The 18439-nt window shown below is 38.5% G+C and overlaps 5 protein-coding genes across 7 annotated transcripts in view; 3 read left to right on the top strand and 2 right to left on the bottom strand.

The window, feature by feature from the left end:
* LOC134193918 (vacuolar protein-sorting-associated protein 25-like) overlaps positions 1-779 on the top strand; it is a 1084-nt gene extending 305 nt beyond the window's left edge. The window contains exons 3-6 of the mRNA XM_062662780.1: positions 106-159; positions 321-412; positions 482-557; positions 619-779. Of these exons, the coding sequence (XP_062518764.1) occupies positions 106-159; positions 321-412; positions 482-557; positions 619-743 (347 nt within the window). The 3' untranslated portion in view covers positions 744-779. The remainder of the gene's footprint in view (positions 1-105; positions 160-320; positions 413-481; positions 558-618) is intronic.
* Positions 780-1009: 230 nt separating this feature from the next.
* On the bottom strand, positions 1010-7275 carry LOC134193912 (solute carrier family 15 member 2-like). Of its 2 annotated transcripts, none has more exons than XM_062662774.1 (25): positions 7073-7271; positions 6930-6974; positions 6612-6673; positions 6296-6377; positions 6093-6234; positions 5153-5242; positions 4976-5084; positions 4818-4908; positions 4673-4750; positions 4238-4320; positions 4070-4141; positions 3916-4005; positions 3808-3852; positions 3663-3695; positions 3512-3600; positions 3369-3450; positions 2750-2887; positions 2510-2671; positions 2406-2452; positions 2189-2344; positions 2068-2131; positions 1933-2010; positions 1734-1865; positions 1567-1674; positions 1010-1337 (listed from the first exon to the last, which is right to left on the bottom strand). In XM_062662774.1, exons 1-25 carry the CDS (start codon positions 7164-7166, stop codon positions 1113-1115), a joined length of 2397 nt encoding a protein of 798 aa, XP_062518758.1. In that variant the 5' UTR covers positions 7167-7271; the 3' UTR covers positions 1010-1112. The 2 variants fall into 2 exon arrangements, 1 of the variants encoding a protein (XP_062518758.1); XR_009972125.1 differs by having other exon boundaries at positions 1246-1337; positions 1429-1674; positions 7073-7275.
* LOC134193914 (telomeric repeat-binding factor 2-interacting protein 1-like) lies at positions 7265-11612 on the top strand. The gene is made up of 13 exons (XM_062662775.1): positions 7265-7425; positions 7501-7547; positions 8051-8152; positions 8213-8263; positions 8319-8363; positions 9078-9198; positions 9276-9402; positions 9473-9618; positions 9825-9881; positions 9940-10120; positions 11019-11077; positions 11138-11252; positions 11323-11612. The coding sequence occupies exons 1-13, from the start codon at positions 7300-7302 to the stop codon at positions 11448-11450; spliced, it is 1305 nt and encodes a 434-aa protein (XP_062518759.1). The 5' UTR covers positions 7265-7299; the 3' UTR covers positions 11451-11612.
* Positions 11613-11873: 261 nt separating this feature from the next.
* LOC134193638 (NEDD8-conjugating enzyme UBE2F-like) lies at positions 11874-14466 on the top strand. The gene is made up of 9 exons (XM_062662480.1): positions 11874-12005; positions 12074-12103; positions 12540-12605; positions 13184-13251; positions 13307-13377; positions 13817-13874; positions 13930-13962; positions 14018-14080; positions 14267-14466. Exons 1-9 carry the CDS (start codon positions 11894-11896, stop codon positions 14321-14323), a joined length of 558 nt encoding a protein of 185 aa, XP_062518464.1. The 5' UTR covers positions 11874-11893; the 3' UTR covers positions 14324-14466.
* LOC134193637 (uncharacterized) lies at positions 14451-18405 on the bottom strand. 2 transcript variants are annotated; one of them, XM_062662478.1, is made up of 19 exons: positions 18230-18405; positions 18001-18093; positions 17557-17710; positions 17015-17149; positions 16901-16947; positions 16809-16835; positions 16645-16738; positions 16277-16338; positions 16089-16149; positions 15989-16025; positions 15773-15925; positions 15501-15604; positions 15372-15443; positions 15220-15309; positions 15117-15158; positions 14987-15054; positions 14851-14914; positions 14755-14790; positions 14451-14693 (listed from the first exon to the last, which is right to left on the bottom strand). In XM_062662478.1, the coding sequence occupies exons 1-19, from the start codon at positions 18376-18378 to the stop codon at positions 14451-14453; spliced, it is 1731 nt and encodes a 576-aa protein (XP_062518462.1). In that variant the 5' UTR covers positions 18379-18405. The 2 variants fall into 2 exon arrangements, with proteins under 2 accessions (XP_062518462.1, XP_062518463.1); XM_062662479.1 differs by having other exon boundaries at positions 17557-17692.
* Between the last annotated feature and the right edge of the window lie 34 nt (positions 18406-18439).

The raw sequence follows: 18439 nt of genomic DNA, 5'->3' as shown, positions 1-18439 counted from the left end.
TTTGTTTAATGATACATAGAAAATATATTAATTTTGTCATGCTGTCAAGTGCTAATTAAATATGCCTTCTTGCATTAGGCACGTCTAACTGACATTCTGTTATAGGGAGACTGCCTCTCGATGGGATATTGTTAGTGTTGGAAATGTTGTGTGAAAGAGGTAAATTGATCACGGATATTCCAGTCTCGCGTAGCCAGACCGTTTCTAAATACTTCCAGGGGAGGAGAGTGCATTTAGAAACGGTCTGCACCGTGAGACTACGCATATTCAGAATTTTAAGATAAAAAATTATTTTGAGTAAGTATACATGTATCATGTAGGGAACGTGGAATGGGAAGATGCAAGGAAGAAGCAGCGTTGTTCAGTGATGTGGCGTACTCCAGAAGAGTGGGCTGCTTTAGTCTACAATTGGGTAATAACTCTGCACATTTAGTTTAATTATTACTGATTGTCCATATAATCAAGTGGTTTGTCATTCAAGGCATCTTCAAATGGCATGACAAACACAGTCTGTACTCTATATGAGCTGCACTCTGGTGATGACACAGAAAATGAAGGTTAACGTTGTTGTTGTTAATTCTGACACAGTGAATGTCTGATTTTGATTACTGTGTGCAGAGTTTCATGGCATTGAGTTGTGGCTATTAAATCGGGCACTCAGAGTAATGGAGAAGCAGGGGAAAGCAGAATTACTGGCTGGTTCATCACCGGATGGATCAGACTCAGGGGTGAAATTCTTCTAATTATTAGGTAGGAAAGACAATTTGTGTATAGAAATTTTCATTATTGATGAAGCAAACTGCAACTTGATTAAGTCATTTGGCAAATGAATAGGACTTTTGCACACCAACTACTTTTAGTATTCAAAACCAAACAACTGTAGTTAATCTCATTTACATTTTCGCAATTGTCTGTCAGTGGTGGCTCACCAGCATAATTTATCAGACTATAAATTCACATTTGACGACACAATCATTTTTTTCCATACTGATAGTAATTATAGAAATTCCCTTATATAAAACATTAAGCAGTACAAAATGCAGACATAAAAGGCTAAGTGTTGTTAATTAGTAACATTACACTCATATGGGTGTGTCCATTGTCATGATTGACTACAGAGCACTTGTTTCATCTTCACTGTTGCCTATTAGCCTCTTCTTGTCAATTCTCTTTGGTGACACTTCATCTGTTACGTCTACCTCCACTTCACCATGCTTAGGTGAACTTTCTTCAGAGTCACTATCTTTGGTTGGAACATATTTGTACCAAATAGACATGAACATGAAGATGACTGCCATGACTTCGATAAGGACGGCAAAGAAGATAAACTCAATATACTGCATGAACAAATGATATGTTAGCAGAGAAAACAGACTATAGCCTTGAGGCCCACGTTCTGCACGTGTGCATGTGTGATGTAGTGCCTACCTGTTTCTGTCAGTCAGATGTGTGTGATTGCAATCAAACTTATCTGTATTTTGTAATGGATAATGTCCTAGCAACTAAGTTTCACCCCAGCTAGAATAATCAATGCCAAGTTGCAAGGTAACAGAATTGCTGGTGAACCTGTTCGCCAAATATGTGAGCCTCAGCAACAATCAGAACAATTAAGTTGCCAGCTGCAACCGTCATTAGCCAAGCTGCTTGCATCAGTGACTTCATACTCTTCGGAGCCTAAGCATTACAACTTGTATGGCTAGCTGTACAGTTCAATGATCTAAACAAGGTCTTACTTGAGAGTATGCAAACTCAAGGCCGGTGATGGAGAACAAAATCTCACCAAATGTGATTACAAAGTATTGTGGAATTTGCCACAAAATAGAAACACTTGCCGGAGGAATATCGTTGTAAAACGTCAAGTGAGACTGTTGAAAACATAAGGCAAGTATTACTACAACAAGAAAAAATCCGCTATTGTATATCCAATGCCACCTGTGATGTGCTTCCTTCTATAGGCGTTCCCATAATAATTGTGTACATGGCACCATTTTTAAACTCAAAACTACCATTCTATTAATAAAAGAATAAATGTATTTGGCATGCTAATTCACTCTCCAATCTCTATACCACAATTTGCTCTTCACAGTCACCATATGCACACGTCTCTCCATTAAATATCTGTCCTAACCAACTGCACAAGACAAAAACGATATATGACAATCATCAAGCTTTTAGTGAGCTTTATCACCTTCCTGGTTCAAGTTCTTCTGTGTTTGTAAGAGTAAACATCTCAAGTCCCATTCCCACACCTGTATCATTGTATGTACCAAGACTGACATTCGTGTCGCCTTTAGTAAAGTTGACAGTAAGGAGAGGAACAACATTTGGAGCACAGTTCATCACACTGAGATATTATTGTACATGTGTATGTATTAATATCAATTACTTACAAACAACTGACTTACGCAATGCCTGCTTTTTCTCCATTTGGTATAGTAACATTAGTCAGCACCTTGTAATAAATCGTGTTAAGCAACATATTGTGTACATAACGTAGAAGATCACTCACTGTCCTCACTACCAAGGCTTCACCATCAATAGCAACAATTGCACTCTGCACGTGGCCTCCTGTTAAGTTCATTGACACTGACTCTACTAGTTGCCCTCCATTATGGAAAGCATTCACATGAAGTGAATACTGTCCAGGATCCAACTCCATCAGTGGTGACCTCTGTTTTGCCACAGTATTTTGCAATTGGTAACATTCAACGTTTAGAATCTAAGTTTGTAAGAATTGATTGACTCTTACCTCACCATAGTTGATCATACTTCCATTGATTGCTGTGGGATCACTCACATTTCCAAGCTCAAATGAAACGTTTCCTGGGAATGCATTAATTACACGAAGCTGAGATGTGTCCATTGCAGGGCCTTTGTACAATGCATCCTACATAGAGAACAATTATTACGATAATGTCACGCATAAAATATACACAACTACATAAACTTAAAGCCACATGCAAGTGGGCATCAAGAAAACTGAAAGACAAGCAACATACACAAAAGTCAAATAATGGACTACCAAAACCACAAATGACTGAATTCACGAAGTAATACAGACTGTCAGTGACATGCACGCATGCACGTGCACACACACACATACACACACACACACACACACATACACACACACACACACACACACACACACACACACGTGCACACACACACACACACACACACACACACACACACACACACGCACGTGCACGCATGCACACGCGCACACACACACACACACACACACACACACACACACACACACACACATGTGCATGCCCACACACGTGCACACACACATGCACACGCACGCGGGCATTCACATGCAGTTATATTTCAGCAATGATATGATTCACTAAAAAACTGACATCAATCTTGAGTTGGACTATGGCTGCCAACACAAACGCTACTCCTGCTAAGATCATTCCTGCACACATTCTCTGCAAAGGCCTATACGAAAGAGAAGATAAACACACCAAACAAACTTGATTTTATGCTTGAGTAGCCTTACCGTAAAGGAATCTTGCAGAACCGCAACAAAGGATAAATAAACGTTTCAAAAACAGGAATGAGAACAATTATAAGAATAGGATTGACAGCCTACAATACAAAGTGCTTTAGTTAATAGTTAACACCAAGAACTCAAGCTGACACATACGTACAGACATTTGATCAGGTTTGAGTGTAGCTATGCCCTACACAAACACAAACATCAATCACATTAGAGGAAAGTCCTCATTGACAAAAGACAGAGTGAAGAATGAAAGCAAAGACAAAGGAAGAATTGGACAGACACGAACACTTTACTATGTCTCCATCCATTCTTGTTGCCTGAAGGGTCCAACGAGAAGACTACAAAATGTAGCAATTAATTAACCAATAATTATTTCTGTAATTAATCCACGACATCATTACCTGTTGATCAAACAAAGCCCAAAAAACAGGCAAAGGCAGAAACATGATTAGGACACGCCCAGCTTTGTAGATATCATCAACAAACTGTGCCTGAAAATTTGAATGCAAAAAGTGCAAATTGTTGGACGAAAACAATCAAGAAAAGTATGCTTACTGAAAACTCATCAGATATGGCACGATCCAAAAAGCGCTTTTTTGGTTCAGTTGGTTTGTTTTTCTTAGCTCGCTGTATGTATACGAAAGAAATGTTATTAATTTATTAAATCTATAAAGTGTTGCAGTGACTAAAGCTTAGTCTGCCATTCAGGTGGCGACAACTTACCACAATGCAGCGAAATATCTGCAGCACAACGTTGTGCTTCAATGGAACGTGTTTGTAGAGTGGACTTCCAGCAACAAAAATGACTAAAGACACAAACGAAAATAAGTCACATACTGAACCTACATACACATGCCTGTAGGATCTGTATACGTAAATGTTCCAAACAATAAATGTAACAATACATTCAATTAATTAATAGGCAACAAATGTAATGAGAAGCAACAAAAGAGGACAAGAAACATAAAGAGTCAAACAGATACTAAGGCACTGTCAGCAGATGTGCACCCTTATCAAACAGAGGTTTCCTGTAGAAATAGGAGGGTTTGTAAAAACATAAACAAAACACAAAAAGTAAAAAGATAAATATAGAAAGTAGACAATCGACTCAAATATCTACAGTACGTCTCAGCATCAGTTATTGACTATTATACTCACGTGTTGCTATAACCATGAGAATTGCTGGCACACCAAATGCTAAAGGATAGCAATCACCATCAAAACACTTGACGTCACCTGTAAACACCAAATAACCAACACATCCAGATCGCATACCCATGAATGACATACATACACACAGTACCTCTGAGAATCGGAGTAAGAATTATTGATATCAAACTCCCTGCGTTAATAGAGAAATAAAACATAGAGAAAAATTTTTCCCTCATTTTTAGCTGCAAAAATACAATAATTAATTACAGAATATATAAATAAGTATTATGTAGAGTCGCCTGGCATTACTTGGTCTGGATCATTGAGGTCAAACTGATCTCCTCCAAATGCGGCAACACACGGCTTGATTCCACCAGTTCCAATGGCAACTAGCAAAAATCCAATAAATGGAACCCATCTAAAGTGTAAACACAGTATACCGATAACTTCAACATCAATGTTCTCAGTTGTTGTCTCAGCACAAACTTTTTTGCATCTGGGTCATCAATTGGCATTGCTGTCAAAGAAACAAATGCTCCACCACTTGCGTAAACGATGGAAAGGACAAGGATCGTTCTAACACAAAGATTTCTCAACTCAAATATAGAGAAGACAATGTGTTTACATAAATCCTTTAGTTAGTTGTTTGTTTGTCTGCTTATCTGTCTGTATCTATCTGTCAGAGCAAACACAACAGTGTCACCCATTCAGACATGTTTTGGTCCACAACATGACAGAGAAATAAGATAATGTAAATTTAACTAATAATTACTAATTGGACACAAACTTGCCCGCACAAAGTATGGCACATACATACCTAAAGAAAACAAAACAGTTACACACACACACACACACACACACACACACACACACACACACACACACACACACACACACACACAGACACACACAGACAGACACAGACAGACACAGACACACAGACACACACACATACACACACACACACACACACACACACACACACACACACACACACACACACAAGACAAGACAGACAAGACAGACAGACAGACAGACAGATTATTATATTTGAACTCTTACTCTACTAATAACAATCGCTAACTTTACAGACAGACAGACAGACAGACAGACAGACACACACACACACACACACACATTTCCACACATTCCATCGACATGAAGTAGTCACACAGACCAGAAGTGTGCAAGCGCCCTTTGAGTATGTTAATTGCTTAGCCAAACGTATACATAACGTTTACAAGTCCTGTCTCTGATGTTTCCTAGCAAAAATTACTTTTCAGGATTAGTTCATTACCTCTACGTACTGTTACAGGCTTGCCATGTTGTTACATTCTAACAAACGTTTGACAATACAGTAAGTACGTCTATCGAGTCTGTGGTAAAGGTTAGAATCATGACATCATTCCACATTATCATGTCTCACTTGAATTTCCCCCAGAAGCTGTCTGCAATAATTGCTCCAAAAACTGGTGTAAAATATGCCAGCATTGAAAAGGCATGAAACAAAGCTGTACCACTGTTTTCGCTGAAATCAAGATATCGTGTGAGATAAAGAACCATGACAGCTAACAATATAAAATACCACATAGTCACAGTATGCAGCGATGAATACAGAGTAAATGGTACCTCTCAATCCATAGTAGTTAAAACGCTCACAAAACTCATTTCCAATGATAAATGGGATGCTCAATGGAAGTCGGCAAATTTGCTGAGAACAAACACAATGTCTATGTCTATACGTTACATTCGCAGCTGTTAAACTTCTCTTGTAATTACAGCGACTATAGTGAACAGTGTACTGACTGGCTTACAGCATTCAAAAGGTACAAACACACACACACACACACACACACACACACACACACACACACACACACACGCACACACACACACACACACACACACACACACACACACACCACTGATAGTCAAAGAGACTTACTCCGACTCGTCCCCAAGCTTTTCCACTGATCTTGTTGCTGCCAGCATTTAACAATCTTGTTGCTTGATTAAAAAAATAACATAAATTTACATCTATGACGCCTTGCTTGCTGTCATTTGTTAATTAAACAGAACAAACTCTATTTTAATTAATTAAATATATTGCGAAGTCTAAACATGCAATTTCAGTCTAATTCGCGCCACGTTTTTGCCACAGCCTCGACATGCAAACTAAAACCAATGTCCACTACAGAAAAATCCAGCCCAAAGGATTAGCCGATGGAGATATGTACTCATACAAAATTTCTCTTAGACATACATTCTCCTTTTGTCTCTCCATCTGATAAAGTATGAGACTCGTTGCCTGTACACAGAAATCATGTACATGTACGTGTAGTATCAAAAGAGTCTGCGCTCTGGGCCAAAACACGAAGAAAGCAACAACATTGTTGCTGCTCTAACCGCTGTCTGGAGGTGGAGAGCTGTCTGGAGGTGGAGAAGAAGAAGGAAGTTGTTTTTGAAACTCTCCAGCTTGATCTAGGCTCATGTCATCCATCTGAAATTGAAGGAAAACAGAGTGCGTGTACTGTACCAAGTAACAAGGTCACGTGCTTTAAAAATCAAGTGTGTGAAGTCACGTGGTAGTTACGTCTGTCCGCGTATAAGCTAACGCACGTTATCATTTATTTATGGCGGACTTTGATGGTGAAAGTTGCGCCTGCAGTTCTGCTTTATTTACAAACCTGAACGGTAGCCCTCTTGAATTCTATATTGCACCAGGACCGGAGAAAGCAAGGCTGAAACCACTTATTAAGGTGAATTGTTTGAACCAAGGGACTAATTCTAATAATTTCAGTTGAAATTTTGTATAACGTTACCATCTTCTGCAGCGAGGCGGTGGTGTGCTGACCAGCAGTTTGAATGATAAATGTATCAGGTATGGAGACTAATGGTCTAGTGAGGCAGGAGAGGGAACATCTACACTTGCTGCATGTCATTGGTCACGAGTTTAGGCCATTTGCACTCACTGTTTGCTGTAATTTGAGTAATAAAGTTTTATCAAATTTAAAATCTTAGAAAATTGCTCAAGTTGAATTACTTAATTAAGGAACGCCATTGTCTAGAGTAGCATTGATTATAGAGCTTCCTGTTGCATAGGTACTGTCTGATTAATTAATTAAGTGAACCATTGTCTAAGTGATTCAATTGCTTGCTATGTGATGTTGTTCCCTAAATACTTTCCATCCCAGGGTCTTTCATAACACAGACACACACACATGCACGTACATATACGCATGCAGTGCACCAATGTATGCTCGCTGTGCACCAATGTATGCTCGCTGTGCACGTGCTCTGAGTCATAACTATAAAGTAGTTTGCTATAGTGGTTGTAATGTTATTATTGTTTCTTGTGCATGTTTTACTGTCAATGTATTTCAGGCTTGTGACAGCTGCTGGCGCTACAACAAATGGTCTTGTGCATGTCAGTTATGTAACAGATTGTGTTAGAGAGAATTGCTTATTGCCCATAAAAGACTACAAGTGAGTTACATGCGCTTCAGTCGGTATGATAATAGATTTTTAGTTTCTATTTTGACCAAGACGAGCTAAACAGACAGAAGGCAAGGGGGAAGAAGTGGGAAGTTCAAAAATGTTAGAGATCGTTGTTTCAACAGTTTGGCAATGATTAGTCTCTGGTTGTTGTTAGGTGCGCTTCAGCTGCTGTTACTACGAAGTCAAGTGCTTCGAAAGGGTTAGTAACTTTGTCACTGTACAAATAATACAAATTGCAGAGACTCCAAGTATTCTAATGCAAGTTAAGAAACTTAGATATGCATAGCAAACTTGTAGTGTTTTGTTTAAGTAAGAGTTTAGTCTGATAATCAATACAAAGCATTGTTAGATAGCGAAGTGCTCTGCATGCTGCCTTTTGCATTCTGTTTCTTTTTAGAAAATGTTATGTTGTTCTTGTACTGCTCTGTTCATTGTTTGTCATATGAGTTAGTCTTTCTGCACTTTAGTCGTTAATCTAGTATTGTGTGACTGAAATGTGGTGAGACATAGTATTGTTTCTGTAATATTTTGTTAGAACTGTTGTTACTGGTTTGTGCTGAGAGTGCAGACTACAACATTCTTTAAGTGCCCGGGCGTGTGTGTGTGTGTGTGTGTGTGTGTGTGTGTGTGTGTGTGTGTGTGTGTGTGTGTGTGTGTGTGTGTGTGTGTGTGCTTTATGTGTGTGCTAGTTTGTGTGTGTGCACTTGTTTGTTTGTGTGTGTATGTGTGTGTGCTTGTTTGTGTGTGTGCTTGTTTGTTTGTGTGTGTGTGTGTGTGTGTGTGTGTGTGTGTGTGTGTGTGCACGCACATTGGCACACACATGCACGTGCATTTCACACATCCATTTGTGAATTCTGAAAGCTGATATGACTGCTAAAGTGATAATATCATTAACAATGTGTTTTAATTGAAGACGGCAGCAGTACACTGGTGCAGAAGATAAAGCAATTGATGACTTTGTAAAGGCCCATGCTGGGCTTTATGAGAGAAAAATTGGTGGCATAGAACTATGGAAGGAGATGGAGTGTAGGAAGGTAGAAACTTAATAACACTGCTTGATGAACTTTGACCAAAAAGGATGTTTCTTCTCTCACACATTATTCTGTTTCAGATCACAACTCACTCATGGCAGTCAATGAAAGATCGTTATCTAAAATTCATCAGAAAGAAGCCAAGTACTGATAAGGAACAGCAAGATAAACGGAAGAACCCTGTTGCAACTGTTTCAGAACATCCTGGTATGTGTGTAATGTAATAGTAACAGAAATTACTAATCAGCTGACATTTTGTTTCTTGTTTGATGCCAAGAAACTGTTAGTTTATCTAGTGAATTACATAACAATGAAATTGCTTCGGCTACCTGTGCTAGCCCCCACTCCCAACCTGCTCGAAAAAGAAGGAAAAAGACTAGAATTGTCCAGGAGTTACCAGATGTTGACGAGAGTGATGATGATGTAAGCAGTGTTAAGTATATTTTTTACAATTTTTTGAAACCTGTAGTGCATGAGTTGCTCTGATGTGTTTGTTTTATTGTCAGTAGTATTCATTAAGTGTCAGATGGTTTGTTGTAGTCTAGGAATCATTTGCTGTTTATGAGAGTCTGTTCTTTCATTCTGTAAATTTATGGTATGTGTATTGCCGTATCGATTTGTATTTGCAGCCTTTCAGCGAATCTATTCTTCAAGAAAAACCAGGAGGATCATTTGTACAAAGAAATGTAATATCTGTTATTATCAAATAAAGACAAGTTGTGTATGTGTTTGTTGTGTTTCCAGGTGGTGCAGAAGTCTACAGAAATAGACAATGAGGTGCAGACCAATGATTTGAATAGCAGCTTTGACGAAAATTTGCTTGAGATAGCTGCAGAGACCAGTCGACATGCCACCTGCCAAACACTTCCGCAACAGATGGATGATTCTGGTGTAGATGATGCAGAAGATCATTCTCATCAGCAAGGTATAACAAACGAAATTGTGTTGTTGCTGTAGTGTTCTGTGGACAGGTACATGCGTGCGGAAATGACAAACCACTCTTACTGATAAATAATCCAAACCACTACTAATTTTTATTGATTGCTGCTGTATTAATTACCCGAGGCCCATAGATGGGATTTTCAATGGTGTCAAATGCATGAGCATTTGTGCCTCTTGCCTCAGCTGCCTTACTGTACACATGTCTTAGCGCCATGTGTTGTGCATGTACACCAGACAAGGGTTTAGCACCGTATAGTGCTTCTCTATTCATTTAGACAGCACCAGGCTGATGTAGACTTATATTATGAGGTGTGGCCTTACTTGATCACTTGACATCTTTAGGTGATAATGGAAGAAGTACTGTAATTGCCTAATAGACATTCAATGCAGCTACTTAAAAACACCAGAAGAGCTTCAGACTGTAAATACTACATTTAGAAATCTGAAAATGTGATCATATAATCAATCATAAGAGATACCAGTCTAGAAGAAATTTGTGAGACAAGTGTCGATTAGCGCCTCTAAGTGACTCCTGACATTATAGCTGAGGTTCTGCAGTGGAGACAGTAAAGCTCTTTTACACGTATTAATGACATGGTCATGGAGGTTTTCAGTCTTTCATGATTTTTGTCATTATTATTTAACCATAAATAAGTGTGTGTCTGTCTGTCTGTCTGTCTGTCTGTCTGTCTGTCTGTCTGTCTGTCTGTCTGTCTGTCTGTCTGTCTGTCTGTCTGTCTGTCTGTCTGTCTGTCTGTCTGTCTGTCTGTCTGTCTGTGTGTGTGTGTGTGTGTGTGTGTGTGTGTGTGTGTGTGTGTGTGTGTGTGTGTGTGTGTCACATAGCTGCTACACTTATCTAAGCCCATGCAATTGTTTTGTAGATGAGTTGTTGCATGACCAGTCAGAAAGTGTTGAGAATTGTTGGACTAAAATTGTTGAGGTGAATGGATGAATTTGTAATACTACGGTGAAGATATGTATATAGAAAGTTGCTGTTTAGGATATAATGTCGTCTGAGAAATGCTCGTATGTTGAAGTGTTTCGTGCGTTATACTTAATGTCGGGTAATAGACATGATGCTCTTCATTACATCAGATATGACTGCTCCCGTCTTGGTATTTGAATTCCGATGTATTAATTGGTTATACAGTACCATGGTATTTCTTTATTTTCTTGTGCTCCAAGGATGGCCAGCCTGGACACAAGAGGAAGATGCTGTGCTGATGAGTACAAATGAACGTCGCATTCGAAAGCTATACCGTCTGCGCTCTCAACTAGACATTCAGAGACGCATTTCTTTCTTAGACAGTTAGTTCACTCGTGCTGTGAGTCTACTTGACAGTTGAGAAAGTAAAACAGTTTGTTGTAGGATTTATAGGATACTGAGGGACTGTTTGCAAATATTGAGATGTATAGTTTGATTTGTTCCTATAGACAGATGACTAAGGGACCTGGTCCAAAAGCCAGGATAAGCACACTCTTGGTACGTGTACACACATACAGATCAAATCTCACACATGCGTGTGAACAAGGCATCGTTCCAGATCACTGCATGTCGACGTCGCTTCTCTGGTTGCTATCCAAACAAATTTCTTTTTTGTCAAACAGAAATAATTCCCCATGCAGACATCTCAATTCTACATTTTCCTTTGTCTCTCTGTCACCATCTCGAGACTCGTTCACACGTACACATACCCGTACACAAAGTTTGCGCACAACGGTCGGAACATCAAAGACATCACGTGATCGCGCTGCAATGTTTCGTCTGCAGCAAAAGAAAAAGGAAAACGAGGAAAAGAAACAGAAAGAAGCCGACAAGCCCGGGTTTCAGAAGCAAGTATCTGTTCGCACCAGATTTCTGACACGAGGTCTAGCTACATTGAAGTGTGTGTTGTAAGTTCAAACTTGTACTGTACATCCTGATGTGTTACTATAGAGGTTGCAGAGTTGGAACCAAACCTTCCAAGTAAGACGGATTTTACAGATCGATCTTAGTTTCTTATTATACATTGACAAATTCTAAAATTTGTATACGTACTGTACAGGAAATTATTTTAGTTTAATAATTAAAAGCTTGCTAATTTAGTATCACTTGTGCATATCTATGTATATTAATAATTTGTCAGTTAGTCAGATATTGAAACAACTAATGTTAATTAATAAGTTAGTAGAGCTCTAAGTTTAAGATTTAATTATTAGCTTTCATACACACATAGATATATCACGCATACAGACAGTATTGTGTAGTGAACTTTTGTATATCTATGTAATAAGTTTGATAGTTAGATTGTTACTTTACTATTACAGTACTTATGTTGTATGATACTTTGGTTTTATGTGTTACATATGTTGGCATTTGTCTGCTTGCTTGTAATTCAGTTACTTGATGTTGATGTTATTAGGTACATGCAAGATTGAGTTTGGTGATGTGGATGACTTAAGGCGCTTCACATTGATTGTAACACCTGGTAAGATGTTAATGGGAGATCTAGATTAAAATTAATGCTCTAAAATCTTGTCATGTTATTATTGCAACTTCTTTAATATGTGCCCTATATGCATGCTCACTTGCATGTGGTGGGTTCTCTTAATTTGGGATGTGGAACTCTGCTGTCTTTATTCAAGAACTGCTACTGTGTTTCTAGGGTAAGCACACAATAGTTTTGTCTGATTGCAATTAGCTGTTTCATGATTTACGATCTCTTTAATTAAAAAGTTAAAAGTGCAATTTGTGTTAGGCAATTACAGTAGCACGTACTGCTGTTTTTATGCATTTGTACACAGAGAAATTGCATGTGTATATCATATGGGTCTGCATCTTCTATTCAATGGTAGCTTGTATATAAGTGTAACTTCTAATTGAGGAATATGGGATGTAACTGGAAAATCTTCCAAATATTCTACTTTTATCACTTCAGCTACTCGGGAGACTTCATATTATATTGGCAGTAATTTCTCAAGCTACATACAGTAAAATAGTGCTTTGTTCAACATGAACGGGTATGTAGTGTAAAAGTATGATGTTAATATATTATTGCACATGCAGATGAGGGCTATTGGATTGGTGGCAAGTTTGTATTCACTATAGAAATTCCTGAAGGTTACAACATTAAGGTATGGTTTAACATACAGATTATATATTGGTTTGTATGACGTTGTATTATGGCAGCCTCCTGTGGCTACATGCACTACGCGATTGTGGCATCCAAACATAACAGAAGATGGCAAAATTTGTCTCAGGTGTGAAATTTTGAATTCACTGTTCTCACTCCAAAATCACTACTTAATTAATTAATCAATAAAAATTGTGTTGCATATGAATTCAACGACTAAACAGTAATTATGACATGTTCATGAATGTGATTAAACTGTCCTTGTTCTACACATATGCATAATTTATGACTTGGCACAAACTAATCAAGGAAAGTGTACTCTACTGTATGTTACTTGCAGATGTAGGTATTCTGAAAAACGTACCCCTCATGTTGAATGCAAATAGAAACGGCATTGTAGTGTCCATGTCAGACTTCACTAAATAGATTATCCAGACTTCCATTAACACAACCAAACTTTCTAGTTATTAATCAAGAATTGAGACAATTAACTTAGTTGTATTTTAGACTGTAGCAGCAGCAAGCTGTTAGTGCAATTGTCATGTGTTTACTGGTGTTTGCTTTAGTATTCTACGTGAACACGCATTGGATAGTTCAGGGTGGCTACCAACTAGAACTCTAAAGGTTCACAGCTGTTTTGGTTGCTTACGATATTTTTGTCTTAACATGCTACACTTAGGATGTTGTGTGGGGTCTCAACTCCTTGTTCTCAGTACGTGGAGATTGTACATTAGTCTTCATTTTTATAAACTTTGTATTGTTGATAGGATCTCTGCGATTTTGATGATCCACTAAACATAGACGCTGCTGAGCAGTTCAAACGAGATCAGGTTCTGTACTGTTCTATGTATGCACACATTCATGCTCACAAACAAACAAATATGCAAAACAACAAACCACACACATTAGTAATTGTGAGTTTTGTGTAATTGCTTTAGTAAATACTGAATGTAGCTAACAAGGTTACTACATAATAACCTGGAGACTTGGCAGTTGGGTTTTCTTTTCATTTGCAGGATGAGTTCATAAGCAAAGTGGCTGCCTTTGTACATCGCTATGCAAGAGCCAAGTAATGGTCATTTGACAATTTAAATTAAAAGTAATGGAAACGTAGGTAAAAATTGATAACAGTGTGACTGCTGCTCAAATCCTTACTCAGTAACGAGACACGTCTAATAAGCTAAAAGCAATTTTTTATATTTACCTAAATGTCTCAGGCTTTCTAGTACGAACAGGAGTGCTGCATGTTTTTGGTCGATTTCGAAGCTTCTGAATGCAACCCATATTACTGTCTTTACATGCAGTAGAAGGGGATTCAGGGGGTGCAGTTGTAGGCCGTGCCTCTTTCTTTTGCACAAGTGAGCATCCTGATGAGGTTAGTGAGCCATCCTGAGTGGCAAGACTGACCTGAGATTGAGATTCCATCTGAACTTCAGTGAGAACCTAACAGTTAACACATATCTATAATTATGAGCTCACATAAATGTTACCACTCCCATCTGACCTGCATCTTTTGCTCTAACAGCCTGACTTGCCGACGCTAGAGAAGTAATGAATGTTTACTGGTATACACCCCTAATTAAAATTTACCACATCTTACTTGGATTGTGTCTTTCTCAGCTTGTAGATGGTAGTAGTCATCACATTTCTTCATATAACGACGTCTGCTCACACAAATAATATTAATTAGCTAATAACTTTTAATGCATGCAGTCAGTCATTCACTGCACATAAACCTCAATTGAGTATTCTCAGTCATAAGACCATGAATTTGGCCTCGGTATTTATCTTCCACTTCTGCCACCTGTAAAGAGCATTACATAAAGTCAGGACAAAATCAAAGAGCAACAAATGCAGTCAGTATACCTTCTGCGTAAAGTGATTCTCATAGTCTGATAGCTTGCGTTTCTAAGGTAGATTTAAAACATGTGGATGCTTGAGCACATTCGATACTGCACTGTAAGCATACTGTTTCTCCCAGCTCCCCTTGCAGATTTCGTATAGTCTTCCTGTTCTGTTCAATTGTTACTTCCATTGACTCATTCTGCAATTTTAAATTCTGACGAAAATTGCTCTCTTTAGTCACATTTAATTTCCTGCTACTATAGAGAATTTGCCAACCTGAACTTCAGCAGTCACTCTGTCCAGCTCACGCAAACTCTCTGCTGCTTGTTCACAAGTCTCCTCTAGTCTCTATTTCAATATACTACTACTAAAGTCCATAGCCAGTTTTTGCCAGTAGAGGTTGACCTTGATGTGCATGTCATGTTCATCTTGCAGTTTCTCTACTGTGGCTTTATGCTCCTTGTCTTTAGCAATCCTGAGAGCAGTCTTTGCTGCTTCTAACCGCTGTTCTATACATGATACATTTTAATAATTTTAGTAAACATGTGCTGTTATAGATGCTTTGATAATATGAGAAAGACACGGATTAGACAAAATGATCTAATAGACTGCAGAAATGCTGAGCATGCAAGGAGACAGGCAGGGATTAAGTCATTCGAAGGTTGCTAATATTAAACCTGCTTGCTCTGCATGCCGTTCCATTTCTTCTATGTGCTGTTCATTGATGTCCGACTTTTGCCTTTCCCATTTCTCCTTCAAGTCTGCTTCTATAGAGCTTTTGTATGAATCAAATGTTTCCTGAAGGAACTGCAGTTGTCCGTTCAATTCGGCTGCACAACACTTAAATATTTGACAGGTGATAGAACTCATTGATACAATTGCTGCTAACGTACCATGGGCTCTTGCCGCAGCTGCATTCTGTTCTGCTATCTACAATAAAACAATCAACATTGACTGGTGACTAACAACTGTTTGAATTGTCAACCATTTCACCTCTTGTTTGTGTTGCATTTTCAAGGCTTCCACTTCTCCTTGATGTTCTTCTTGCAATGTTCTTAACACAAAGTATTATGATTATCTATGATAAGTATATGCAATATCTGAATGATTCATTTTTAATCATTTTAATAATGCACATGACAATCTACATGAATGTTACTCTATCTTATTACTTTACATGCCTCATTTCCTCAGACTTCTTATTCTTTGCATCACGTCGTTCTAGCTCAAAATCGTCTTTTTGCTGAAAAGTATACACACAGTGAAGAGATGTTAATGATGATAGAGACAACAGTCAGACAGACAGATTGACAGATGACCAGACAAGAGACAACAGATAGATTAAAAAGAGATGGAAGAGATAGGTCAATCTTTGATCATATAGATAATAGGCAAATGGACAGACAATTTTCAATACAAACTGAAAGACCTACAGATAGACTGGCAAAAGGACCAATTCATACACAAAGAGACTGACATAATATAAACAGCCTGGCTAATAGTTAGACTGTTGATATAAAATCTAGCCATTGCTTGTATCAGCAACAACCTTTTGAAATTCCTCAGCATGCTTTTCTCGTTCCTTTTCCATTGTGTAAGTCTGATCAGCTAACTCTTCTTGCAACTGAATTTGAATACGCATGCTGTAAAATAGTGTGCATATATGTACACCATTTCTCATCCAATTGAGAACTCATAATTTGTGTGCAATACCTCTCCTCGTGAGCTTCATTCAATGCCCTACATGTATAGAGTGACAATAAATGTGAATCACACAAATTTACATAAAACACCTTCAATCATACTTTTGAAGAGCAATTACTTCAGTCACTGCTGACACCTGGGATTTTGTCTGAAAGAAATGAATTCAAAGAGTGTACATACAACACCCATTTACAAACATATATGGCTCAACCAACTCTGGCAGGAGCTGTATGTTCAGGATGTGGAGAAGTTCCGAAAAACTTGTCTGGATCTATTTTCATAGAGACTCTACTAGGACTACGAGACAATACGTAGCCAGGCATAGACACGGTCACATTCAGTGGACCAGACTGCAACACAAACCTGTGATATCATCTACATATAATTTGTGTACATACTTATAATTTACTAAAAACTTGATTGAATAATACTGCAAAATGCACATGTTTCTTTGTTATGCTGTTCGTTTACTTGCCTTGATCCATGCACGTCCATGCATAATATTTGTTGTCAACCATTTGTTTGGCTGCTTGTTACCTAGCTGTATCTCTATACAAACAGACCTCATCATTCCGATAATCTGACAAGCTACACGTGTGTATTTGTTACTGATAGTCCGACAGCAGAAACTCATGGGACAAACGTGGTTGGAATAATGAGGTCTGACTGTATACTGTACGTATACAAAGCAAAAAAGCTACATCATGCACAAAAGAGGGGTGTTGACACAGCTAGACTGCCTGTGCGCATGGGTCACCTGTTGTGCTTTTGTTGATCCTTTGCTGCTCGAAGAAGTTCCTGGTCTTGAACTCCACATGTCAAGACGTGAGTGAGCCGAGTTTCTTCGACGTACAGTACTGGAACTGCTTCCTGATGGACGTTTTAATGCCTGCCTGAGAGCTGCATTAATGCTACATGTACACACAGAAGACAAAACAGAAAGTAATACGTGTGGTTGTATGGTACAACAAATGTGATCCATGAATGTGCAAGGAAATTAAAAAATGAGTTGTTAATTAATTAATTAAGGAAAGATAGCGTAAGGTGAAACAAGTGAAATGAAACTATTTGTTCAATTTTTCTACTAAATTCCATGCATTTATAATAATAACAAAGAAAACTAATATGTTTGATACTACGCCACAGCACAATACCACAAAAGGATACGCTAGCATACTATCAACGTGTATGTATGGCACACCGAATTTGTCGAATTGGCGTAGATCGCTTGCTTCCTCGAGAATCCAGTAGTGATGGTGCTTGCGAGCCAGCACGCGGTGTCGATGGTGCAGACCTGGAAAGGACAAACCAACCGTCGGAGTAAAAGTCTCAAGTTGCTATGCACTGCAAAAGTAGCAACAAACGTGCAACCGGAAGCAGCGCTGTTTGTTGTCTGTTTGTTGTGTTACTAACACACTGCTCCTGTTTACCCTGGTCTGGTCGACATCCTGTCTTCTTGTTTCATTGTCAGATCGTTGATCGAGTTCGATGGAACAGCAATCGATGAGAAAGAGCGTTGTTGCAGTATACGCTCTATGGCTTCATTCAGTGGCGATTGGCGAAACGATTTCTCGCCCATTGCTGCATAGATACCGTGCAAACAAAAATTAACACCAAGGGGCGTGTTTATTTGCGCGAGT

This window comes from Corticium candelabrum, chromosome 18 (genome assembly GCF_963422355.1).
Source record: "Corticium candelabrum chromosome 18, ooCorCand1.1, whole genome shotgun sequence".
In the NCBI taxonomy this organism is placed as follows: Eukaryota; Metazoa; Porifera; class Homoscleromorpha; order Homosclerophorida; family Plakinidae; genus Corticium; species Corticium candelabrum.
Note: the sequence above shows the minus strand (reverse complement) of the source record. Positions and strands in the feature narration are given on the sequence as shown.